An 11353-nucleotide genomic window follows, 5' to 3' on the forward strand; every position below is an offset into this window, starting at 1 on the left:
CCTCCCCCCACCTCAAATTCCAGCTCCCCACCCCCCACCAAGGCCCCTCCCCCACCTCGGATTTGGTGTCACGGCCCCTCCCCCCCCCCATATTTGGGATTCCCCCCCCCCGTCCTCTCATTGCCCCTCCCCCTCCCCCAGGCCCTTTTTGCCCCTCCCCCCAAAATAAAGCACTTTGGTCCTCCCGCCCGCCAGGGGGCGCTGCTGCGCACGCGCACCTCTGGAATAACGCACCGGAAGTCGGCCATGTTGCCCTGGTGCACGATGGGAACTGTAGTCTTGTGCAGCCACAGAACTTCCGGTCACCTGTTTGTGAAGCATGACGGGAACTGTAGTTCTAAATTAGCGGCCATACCGGAAGTGGCTCGGCGGATGTTTCCCGACGCATTCTGGGAGCTGTGGTTTGTTAATAAGGGGGCGGGGGCTCGGCCATGTTGGCGCCCGCTGCATGCTGGGAGCTGTAGTTCGCTACAGTGCCCCAGGAGGAGTCTCTGCCTCACGGCCTGGGTGTTACTGGTCTGTACTGGGCGTTACTGGTCTGTACTGGAGGCAGCTGCTCGCCCCGCCCTGCCCCACCGCCGTGACGTCACCCACACCGAGGCATCATGGGTAGGCGGCCATCTTTACTGAGGGCACTGGGGGACGGTCACCGCTGTGTGCGGGGGGCATCCAGGTGTCCATGGAGGGTCCCCAGGTGTCCTCAAAGGTCCATTGGAGGGTCCTCAGGTGTCCCCAGGTGTGTCCCCAGCTGTCCCTGGTGGGTCCCAGCTGTGCCAGGTGTCCCCAGGTGTTCGCAGCAGGTCCTTCAGGTGTCCCCAGGTGTGTCCCAGGCATGTCCCAGCTGTCCCCAGGTGTGTCCTAGGTGTCCCCAGCTGTCTCCAAGCATGTCCCAGGTGTGTCCCAGGTGTCCCCAGGTGTTCCCGGCAGGTTCTTCAAGTGTCCCCAGGTGTGTCCCAGCTGTCCTCAGGTGTTCACAGCAGGTCCTTCAAGCGTGCCCAGGTGTCCCAGGCATGTCCCAGCTGTCCCCAGGTGTTCATGGCAGGTCCTTCAAGTGTCCCCAGGTGTGTCCCAGCTGTCCTCAGGTGTTCACAGCAGGTCCTTCAAGTGTCCCCAGGTGTGTCCCAGCTGTCCCAGGCGTGTCCCAGGCGTGTCCCCAGGTGTGTCCCAGGTGTCCCCAGGTGCTCAGCAGCGCCGGGGGGATCCGGGGTAGCGCCTCCTCAGCTCCTCACGGAAGCCACGGAAGAGGCGCCGGTTGTGGCCCAGCTCGGCCTCGCGGCCCCCGTGGAACCCGCCCGGCTCCTTGAACCCCCGGTGGGTGACGAAGGCCCCGTCCAGCACCGCGAAGCGGAACCCGGCCACGTGCAGCTCGCAGGCCTGGGAAGGGTTAAGAGGTCACCCCGAGACCCCCAGGGAGCCCCCCGGAGCCCCCCAGCCGTGCCCTCACCTGGCTGATGCGGTTGAAGCCGTACTGGAGGAACCTCTCGTCGAAGGGGGGGACGCCGCGGGCGGGGGCCACGAAGAACGGCTCCCAGGGGTCCCTCCACGGCGCCTCGTAGGCCACGCGCGGCCGCGGCGCCGGCGGCAGCGTCCGCCAGCGGCCGAAATCGGTGGGGGCCTGGCAGCGGGGACACAGCGTCCCGTAGAACGGCCGCGCGTCCCCCGCGCCCCAGAGCCGCAGCAGCTCCGGCTTCGACGCCGGCGGCCGCAGCCCCGCGCGCACCTCGAAGGCCGGCAGCACGAAAAGCAGCCGCGCCCAGGGCGGCTCCGCGGCGTGGGGGTCACTCGGGGTGTTGGGGTCACTTGGGGCACGGAGGTCATTCGGGGTGTTGGGGTCACTCGGGGTGTTGGGGTCACTCGGGGTGTTGGGGTCACTCGGGGCTCGGGGGTCACTCAGGGTGTTGGGGTCACTCAGAGCGTTGGGGTTGCTCAGGGCCTTGGGGTCACTCAGGGCCTTGGGGTCATTCGGAGTATGGTGGTCACTCAGAGCTCGGGGGTCACTCAGAGTGTTGGGGTCACTCAGAGTGTTGGGGTCACTCAGAGCTCGGGGGTCGCTCAGGGCCTTGGGGTCATTCGGAGCATGGCGGTCACTCAGAGCTCGGGGGTCACTCAGAGCTCGGGGGTCACTCAGAGTGTTGGGGTCACTCAGAGCTCGGGGGTCACTCAGAGCTCGGGGGTCACTCAGAGTGTTGGGGTCACTCAGAGCTCGGGGGTCACTCAGAGCTCGGGGGTCACTCAGAGCTCGGGGGTCACTCGCGGTGTTGGGGTCACTCAGAGCTCGGGGGTCACTCAGAGCTCGGGGGTCACTCGCGGTGTTGGGGTCACTCAGGGCATTGAGGGTCTCCACGGCGTTGGGGTCACTCAGTTCATGAGGGACAGGGGGCTCCCAGAGACCCCCGGGGACCTCCAGGGCGTTGGGGACCCCCGGGGCTCGGGAACTCTTGGGGTCTTCCCGCCCACTGGGGCCCAACCAAGTCTTGGGGTTCTTTGGGATTTTGGGGACACCGAGGTCCCCGAGACCCTCGGGGGCCACCACGGCCTTGGGGACCCCACGGCCACCAGGAGCCCCCAAAGCTTTTGGGTTCCCCGAATCCCCCCGAAACCCCAAACTGCCCTGAACGGCCCAAGTTTTGGGGTTCCCCAAATCCCCCTGAGCCCCCCGAGCTTTGGGGTCCCCCCGTCCCCCCCAGTTTTTGGGGTCCAGGCCCCCGTCCCGCAGCAGCTCCAGGAACCCCTCGCGCAGCCCCGGGCTCGGCACCACGTCGGCGTCCACCATGAGCACGAAACGCTCCCCGAATTTGGGTGGGGGTCCCCCCGCGGGGCCCCCCCCGGCCGCCCCCTCCCAGGCCACGTTCCTCAGCAGATTCCCGGGGTACGGCACCCCCAAACTGTAACTGGGGGGGTCGGCGGCCGCCAGCCGCGCCAGGGCCCCCCGGCACCCCCCGGCGCTTCGGGGGGCTCGCGGCGCCTCGGGGATTTTTGGGGGGGGTCCCGCCGCCCCCAGCACCACGTGCAGCCTCAGGCGGCTCCTCAAACTCCGGCAGGGACCCCCCAAAATCGCCAGCAGCTCCTCCAGCCCCTCCCGGGGCACCCCAAACACGGCCAGGGCCAGCGGGCCCCCCCAGGACCCCCCGAGCGCCGCCGCCGCTCGCCCGGGGCTGCCGTGGGTGGCCAGGACCAGCTCGGGCCGGGGGGCGCGGGCCCAGCCCGGGGGGGCTCCCAGAACGTCCCGGAACACCCGGAACGCCCCCGAGGCGTCCAGGACCCCGCGGGGGGCGCGGCGGGGCGGGGGGCGCGGGGTGGGGGGCACAGCCCGCAGGTAGAGGGTCTGCAGCAGAGCCAGAGCCCCCAGGAACCAGGCGCAGCCCCCCAAAACACGGCCCCGGGACATGGCTGGACTGGGGGGACTGGGAGAGGGGACTGGGGGGACTGGGGGGACTGGGAGAGGGGAATGGGGGGACTGGGGGGACTGGGAGAGGGACTGGGGGGACTGGGGGGACTGGGAGAGGGGAATGGGGGGACTGGGGGGACTGGGAGAGGGGAATGGGGGGACTGGGGGGACTGGGAGAGGGGAATGGGGGGACTGGGGGGCTACTGGAGGGGAATGGGGGGACTGGGGGGACTGGGGGGACTGGGAGAGGGGAATGGGGGGACTGGGGGGAACTGGGAGAGGGGAATGGAGGGGACTGGGGGACTGGGGGGACTGGGGGGACTGGGGGGGACTGGGAGGGTACTGGGGGAGACTGGGGGGAACTGGGGGGATCTGGGGGAACTGGGGGGGTCTGGGGGGACTGGGAGGGACTGGAAGGACTGGATGTACTGGGGAGACTGGGGGTACTGGGAGAGGGGACTGGGGGTACTGGGAGAGGGGACTGGGGGGACTGGGAGCTACTGGGGGGCACTGGGAGGGGTCAGGAGGGTGTACTGGCAGGGTACTGGGGGATACTGGGGGTTACTGGGAGGATTCTGGGGGTCTCTGGGGCCGGCGCGGAGCCAGGACCAGTCCGGCATGCTGGAACCAGTACGGGGCTACTGGGACCAGTACGGGCGTGCTGCGACCAGTTTGGGGTGACTGGTCCCAGTTTGGGGTCACCGGTCCCAGTTTGGGGTCACTGGTCCCGGTTTGGGGGCTGGGGGGGAGGGGCTGGGTCCAGTTCCGGGGGGATCCGGACCAGTTTGGGGTCACTGGTCCCAGTTTGGGGCGTACGGGGGAGGGGCTGGGTCCAGTTCCGGGGGGATCCGGACCAGTTTGGGGTGACCGGTCCCAGTTTGGGGTGACCGGTCCCAGTTTGGGGTGACTGGTCCCAGTTTGGGGGGTACGGGGGACGGGCTGGGTCCAGTTCCGGGGATATCGGGACCAGTTTGGGGTGACTGGTCCCAGTTTGGGGTCACTGGGACCAGTCCGGGACTCACCGCGCTGCGTCGGCGCCGGGAGGAGCTGCGCATGCGCGGGAAGGAAGGGGCGCGGCCCCACACACAAAAGGGGCGTGGTTATGCAAATTCGGTAGGGCCACGTGAGAGGGCGCTGTTACACCGCTCGTGGGCGTGGTTTGAACTTTGTGGGCGTGGTCTGAACCATGTGGGCGTGGTTTCGGCCCCGGGGACCCCCAAATTCCGGCGTCCCCGCAAAAAATTCCTGATTTGTCCCCAATTCCTGGATTCCCTCCCAAAAAAATTCCTGATTTGTCCCCAATTCCTGGATTCCCCCCCCAAAAAATTCCTGATTTGTCCCCAATTCCTGGATCCCCCCCCAAAATTCCTGATTTGTCCCCAAATTCCTGGATCCCCAAAATTCCTGATTTGTCCCCAATTCCTGTCCCCACTCCAAAATTCCTGATTTGTCCCCAAATTCCTGTCCCCACTCCAAAATTCCTGATTTGTCCCCAAATTCCTGTCCCCACTCCAAAATTCGTGATTTGTCCCCAATTCCTGGATCCCCAAAATTCCTGATTTGTCCCCAATTCCTGTCCCCACTCCAAAATTCCTGATTTGTCCCCAAATTCCTGTCCCCACTCCAAAATTCCTGATTTGTCCCCAATTCCTGGATCCCCAAAATTCCTGATTTGTCCCCAAATTCCTGTCCCCACCCCAAAATTCCTGATTTGTCCCCAAATTCCCGGGTCCCCGGGAAGAAGCCACCACAGGCACGGGGACCATGGGGGACACTTTTATTGCCGGGGGTGTCGGGGCCACGGGGCCTCCAGGGGACACCGGGGACATCACCGGGAACATCACCGGGGACATTGGGGACATCACCGGGGACATTGGGGACATCACCGGGGACATTGGGGACATCACCGGGGACAGCACCGGGGACACGGCGGGGCTCGGTCCCTCGGGCAGGGACGGTGGCAGTGTCCCCCCCTCCTTCGGGGACATCGGGTGGCGACAATCTCGGGGTTGGGGGCACGGGGGACACCGGGGGACATCGTGGGGAGGGGTCTCAGTCTTTGATGCGGGGACGCGAGCGGGTCCCACATCCCTTGGGGACATTGGGGACATCAAGCCACGAGTTGTGTCAGGCCGAGGCAGTGACGAGGAGGGACATCGGGGACATCGGGGACATCGGGCTGGGACACCTCGGTCTGTCCAGGTGGCGTCCGCGGGGGTCACAGCGGTGACGAGGCGCCCGTGTCCCCTCGGGGGCGTTGGGGACACCGAGTTGTGACGGTCTCGGTGCCTCGGGCTCGGTGACATCGCGCTGCGACGTGTCTCGGGGTGGGGGTGGGGGCGTGGGGGACACCGGGGACGTCGGGGGGTGTTGGGGACACCGGGGACATTGGGGACACTGAGTCACGACGTGTCTCAGTCTCGGGTTGGGGACATTGGGGACGTTGGGGACATCAGGCCAGGATGTCCCTTGGAGGACAGCGTTGGGGACATCGGGGACACCGAGCCGTGACCTGGCCTGGCCCGGTGGCTCGGGGGAAGCGGTGGCCACGTCCCCCGGGCCTGGGGACAAAGGGGGGACATCAGGTCACGGCTCGGCTTGGGGACAATGGGGACACCGAGCCACATTGTGCCTCTGCCCCACGGCTCGGGGGACACGGGGGACACGGGGGACACCACGGGGACATCGTGGGGACATCACGGGGACATCACCGGGACATCACGGGGACATCAAGCCACATCGTGCCTCGGTCCCCGGCACTGGGGACATTCAGGGTGACACCCACGGGGGGGGAGGGAGGGGACGCGATTTTCGGGGTGACTCTGCCAAAAACGCAGACCCCGAGGTGGGGGCGGGGGTGACAGGGACGAGGTGGGTGACAAGGGACAAGAAGGACACTCCGCTCTGGGGGGAGGGGCACAGGTGGGTCCAAACCCCCCCCGCCCCCCCCCGCCCCCCTCCAGAGACCCAAAAAAATTTTGGCGACGGGTCCTGGGGTGGGGGGAGGGGGAGAGGGGACGGGGGGGGGAGGGGACCCGAGGGACGGTCCCCAGGCGTCCGGGCGGGGGGAGGGGGGGGCCACCAGCCCCCCCCCAATTACCTTAGAGACTCGTTACGAGTTAAATTAGCACGAGCGGCCCCGGGGGGCGGCGGGCGGGGGGCGCGGCCGGGGCCGGGGGGACGCTGGCCCGGGCCGGGGTGACAATGACAATATGCCATACTGGGGGCAAGTCGCGTCACAGACTTAGTTCAGAACGACGGGGCGCGCTGGCTTCCGGCTGTGGGGACAGAGCGACACGTCAGGGACACCCCAAAAATCCCCCCCGAGCCGCCCCCAAATACCCCGCGGGTCCCGGGGTCACCCCGTCCCCAGCCGGGATTGTCCCTTGTCCCCAGAACAGGGAGCCGGGGGGCTCCGGCACCGCCCCCCACCCATCCAAACAGCCCCCAAGGAGGGGACCCGGCTGTGGGGGTCCTGTCCTGGAGCGTCCCGCGGTGCCTGTGTCCCCCTGTCCCTCCTGTCCCCCCGGTCACCTCCTGTCCCTCCCTGTCACTCCCTGTTCCCCCATCCCTGTCCCCCTGTCCCTGTCCCCTCTGTCCCCTCTGTCCCTCCTGTTCCCCCATCCCCGTCCCATTTCCGTCCCCTCACCCTTGTCCCCCCCTGTCCCTGTCGCTCCTGTCACCCCCTGTCCCCCCGTCCTTGTCCCACCTGTCCCTCCTGTCACCTCCTGTTCCCCCATCCCTGTCCCATTTCTGTCCCCCTGTCCCCCCTGTCCCTCTGTCCCTGTCACCTCCTGTCCCTCCCTCCCTCCCTGTTCCCCCACACCCGTCCCCCTGTCCCTGTCCCCTCTGTCCCCTCTGTCCCCTCTGTCCTTCCTGTACCCCCCCCCCCGGTCCCCCACCCCTGTCCCTCCTCTTCCCCCTCCCCCTCCTCTCCCCCCATCCCCGTCACCCCTGTCCCCCCTGTCACCCCCCGAGCCCCCCGAGCCCCCCACCTTTGCGGAAGGCGTCCTGGAGGCGGCTCTGGGGGAGTTGATACAACTCAGCGAAGGGGTCGCGGGGCGACCGGGGCGGGGGGACCGGCCGTGGTCCGGGGGTCCCCCCCGAGGGGCGCCGGGGGCCGCCGCGGGTGGCGATGGCAGCCAGGCCCTGCAGCAGCCGGCGCAGGGCGGGTCCGGCGGGGGCGGCGGGGGGCGGCGGAGACGTCTCGGGGGTCAGCAGAGCCCCGGGGGGACCCCCCGAGACCCCCCCCGGGCTCTCGGGGCTGGGCGGGAGCTTCTCGGCCGCGGGCTCGGGGGGCTCGGGGGGCCCGAAGGCGAAGGGGGGCGCCTGCCGGGGGGTGTAGGGCGGCGTCCAGGTCTCGGTGCCCGTCCCGGGGGTCTCGGGGACCCCCAGCCCCGGCGCCAGGCGCACCAGCCCGAGCGGGGGGCCCAGCGGGGCAGAGGGGCCGAGCCCGAGCCCGAGGTCGGGGTCGGGGCCGATGTCCGGCCCCAGGCCGGGGCAGGCGCCGGCCCCGTGCGCGGCCCCCACGGCGAAGCCCAGCGCGGATCCCAGGCCGGGGCCTCCGGCCGCTCCGGCCGCTCCGGCCGCCAGGCCGACACCGATGTCCGAGCCGGGGCCGGAGGCCAGGCCGAGTCCGGCGGCGGGGCCGACGTCCGGAGCGAGAGCGGCGCCGACTCCCAGGCCAATGTCCATCTCGGGCCCGAGGGCGGCTCCGACCGCCAGTCCAACCCCGGAGCCCACGGCGAGTCCGACGTTGTGTCCGAGGCCGGGGCCGGTGCCGGACGGGAGAGTCGAGCCCACGTTGGCTCCGAGGGCGGCTCCGAGGCCGAGTCCAACCCCGGCTCCGGCTCCCACGCCGGGGCCCAGGCCGAGGCCGGCGGTCACTCCGGCCCCGACGGTCACTCCGATGTCCGGGGGCAGCGCGGCGGTACCGATGCCCAGCCCGACGCCGGCCCGGATGGCGCCGCCGGCCAGGCCGGGCCCGATGCCAAGGGCCACCCCCGGCCCGATGCCGGCGGTCACTTCGGCCGCGCCGCCCGCTCCGATGTCCTGGCCGAGGTCAGTCCCGAGCGCGGGGCCCACGTCGGCTCCGGCCGCCAGGCCCAGGCCAACGTCCACTCTGATGCCGCTTCCCACGGCGAGGCCGACGCCGGCGTCCGAGCCCAGGCCGTGGCCGACGGCGTCTCCGAGAGCGTGGCCGACGGTGGGGGGGACGCCGGCCCTGAGGCTGCGGTCAGCGGTGGCCGCGGCGCCGTGCCCGAGGCCGTGTCCGATGGTGGCCCCCAGGCCGGGGTCAGCGGTGGCCGCGGTGTTGGCTCCCAGTCCATGTCCGATGGTGGCCCCGAGTCCAGGGTCAATGGTGGCCGCAGTGTTGGCTCCCAGGCCGTGTCCAATGCCAGTCCCCAGGCCGTGGTCAGCGGTGGCCGCGGCGCCGTGTCCGAGGCCGTGTCCGATGGTGGCTCCCAGGCCGTGGTCAGCGGTGGCCGCGGCGCCGTGTCCGAGGCAGTGTCCGATGGTGGCCCCAAGGCCGGGCTCCACGCCGCTGCCCAGGGCGGCTTCCAGGCCGTGTCCGATGGTGGCCCCCAGGCCGGGGTCAGCGGTGGCCGCGGCGCCGTGTCCGAGGCCGTGTCCGATGGTGGCTCCCAGGCCGGGGTCAGCGGTGGCCGCGGCGGTGCCTCCCCGGCCGGGGCCGGCGTCGGCGCCGAGGCCGCAGCCGGCGCTGACCGCGAGGCCGAGGCCGTGTCCGGCGCCGTCGCCCAGGCCGGGCCCCACGCCGAGCTCGATGCCGGGGCCGAGGTCGCCTCCGGCTCCGACGGCGGCGCCGGGGAAGTCGAGGCCGGGCCCGAACGGCTCCGGGGGTCCCGGGGGGGCTTCGGCCGCCAGCTGCTGCCGCAGGCACCAGGCCTCGGCCTCACTGCGGGGGGACACAGCGGCGGTCAGGGGCGTCTGCGGCCAGCCGGGTGTCCCCAGGGGCTGCTGTGACCCCTGGGCGCTGACCAGTGACCACTGACCATTGACCACTGACCACTGAGCTCTGGGCACTGACCACTGACTGCTGACCACTGACCACTGACCACTGACCACTGAGCTCTGGGCACTGACCACTGACTGCTGACCACTGACCACTGAGCTCTGGGCACTGACCACTGACTGCTGACCACTGACCACTGACCGCTGACCGCTGAGCTCCGGGCACTGACCTGATGACGAAGTTGTGGGCGAGCAGGGCCGGCCCCTCTGGCCGCAGGCGGGCGTAGACCCACGTCCAGCCCAGGCCGTCCTTGCGCTGCAGCCGCGTCACCAACTCGCCGCGAGCCTCCGGCCCCGCGCCGGCTGTGGGGACACGGCGATGGTCAGTGGGGATGGACAGGGGTGTGGGGACACGGCGATGGTCAGGGGGGATGGACAGGGGTGTGGGGACACGGCGATGGTCAGTGGGGATGGACAGGGGTGTGGGGACACGGCGATGGTCAGTGGGGATGGACAGGGGTGTGGGGACACGGCGATGGTCAGTGGGGATGGACAGGGGTGTGGGGACACGGTGATGGTCAGCAGGGATGGTCAGCAGGGATGGTCAGTGGGGATGGTCAGCGGGGACTGGCAGTGGGGATGGTCAGTGGGGATGGTCAGTGGGGATGGTCAGCGGGGATGGTCAGCAGGGATGGTCAGCAGGGATGGTCAGCGGGGACGGGCAGTGGGGACGGGCAGGGGACATCGCTGGGGACAGCGCTGGGGACAGGGGACATCGGCTGGGATGACGGCGAGGTTTGGGGACACAGCAACACCGACAAGGATGGGGCAGCCCCAGGGCCACGCAGGGGACACGCGGGGACACCGAGGGGACAAAGCCAGGGCGATGTGGGGACCCCCTGGGGACACGGGGGACAGGGACACCCGCAGGGAACTGAGGGACCCCGGGGGCCGCAGGGACACGAGGGGAGGGGACAGGGACACCCAGGGGACCCTGGCGACACTGACCGAGGCGCAGGTGCTGGCGGGCGACGTGGCCGAGGTCCTCGGGGTGCAGCAGGCGGTACCAGGAGCGGCCCAGCAGCTCCGCCCGGCCGTAGCCCAGGTGCACCAGGACACTGCCGGACACCAGGTCGGGGTCACTCGTCCGCCCAGACGGGTCCCCTCCGGCCACCCGCGGCCACCCGCGGCCACACCTCACCTGTCGGAGATGTCCAGCAGGGCCAGGTCGCGGGCGTGGCGGCTCTGGAAGGCCGGCAGCAGGAGGCAGTCGGGGCAGGGCCAGGGCGGGGGGTCCAGGGGGGCGCAGAAAGCCACGAAGAGCGCGGGGGCGGCCCCGGGGGGCCCGGGGGGCTCCTGGAAGCGCCCCCGCAGCAGCCCCAGCTTGCGGCCGGCGCTCGGCCGGCGAGAGGCGCGGGACGTGGTGAAGCGGCAGCGGAAGAGGCGCTCTGGGGGGGACCGGGGGTGGGGGGTGTCGGTCACTCCGTGTCCATCCCTCTGTCCATCCCTCCCTCCTGCCCATCCCTCCATCCCTCCCGGAGCCCTCCCGGAGCCCCCAGACCCCCCCGGACCCCCACCCACCTGCCTGGGGGGCCCCGGGCAGGCTCAGCTGCTGCCGCACCAGGGGGTGATCGGCGGGGTCCAGCAGGTCGTAGATGCTGTCCCCTTGTGCCACCAGGTCCACCTGGGGGGGGCAGGGAGGGAGGCCGGGGTGAGCCCCCAGCTCCCCCGGGACCCTCGGCGCCCCCGGGACCCCCGCCCGCCCCCGGCCCGTCCGGCCGCTCACCATGGAGTGGCCCAGGTGCTGCGCCACGTTGTCGGTGACCCCGACCAGCTTCCCCTCGCGGGTCACGGCCAGCAGGAACCCGGGCAGCGACGCCACCAGGTCGGCGAGCTCCGGCCCCCCCAGCAGCTCCAGGGGCGCCCCCCGGCTCGGGCCTGGCGTGGAGACACGAGGGGACACCGGTCAGCCACGGAGCCGCCGGAGCCCCT

General features: G+C 70.5%; 2 protein-coding genes across 2 annotated transcripts in view; both read right to left on the bottom strand.

The window, feature by feature from the left end:
- Window positions 1-147: 147 nt before the first annotated feature.
- Window positions 148-3388, bottom strand: B4GAT1 (beta-1,4-glucuronyltransferase 1). The gene is made up of 2 exons (XM_088068460.1): window positions 1445-3388; window positions 148-1374 (listed from the first exon to the last, which is right to left on the bottom strand). Exons 1-2 carry the CDS (start codon window positions 3386-3388, stop codon window positions 1183-1185), a joined length of 2136 nt encoding a protein of 711 aa, XP_087924586.1. The 3' UTR covers window positions 148-1182.
- Window positions 3389-6637: 3249 nt separating this feature from the next.
- The window catches only part of LOC106628918 (uncharacterized), a 42000-nt gene continuing 37284 nt past the window's right edge, over window positions 6638-11353 (bottom strand). The window contains exons 15-22 of the mRNA XM_088068461.1: window positions 11148-11299; window positions 10943-11045; window positions 10563-10809; window positions 10370-10479; window positions 9592-9724; window positions 9206-9305; window positions 7384-9169; window positions 6638-6666 (exon numbers count right to left, since the gene is read on the bottom strand). Coding sequence (XP_087924587.1) covers window positions 6638-6666; window positions 7384-9169; window positions 9206-9305; window positions 9592-9724; window positions 10370-10479; window positions 10563-10809; window positions 10943-11045; window positions 11148-11299 — 2660 coding nt within the window. The remainder of the gene's footprint in view (window positions 6667-7383; window positions 9170-9205; window positions 9306-9591; window positions 9725-10369; window positions 10480-10562; window positions 10810-10942; window positions 11046-11147; window positions 11300-11353) is intronic.

This window comes from Pseudopodoces humilis, chromosome 31 (assembly GCF_049639895.1).
Source record: "Pseudopodoces humilis isolate 2021_Gansu_Grassland_sample_001 chromosome 31, ASM4963989v1, whole genome shotgun sequence".
Taxonomy (NCBI): Eukaryota; Metazoa; Chordata; class Aves; order Passeriformes; family Paridae; genus Pseudopodoces; species Pseudopodoces humilis.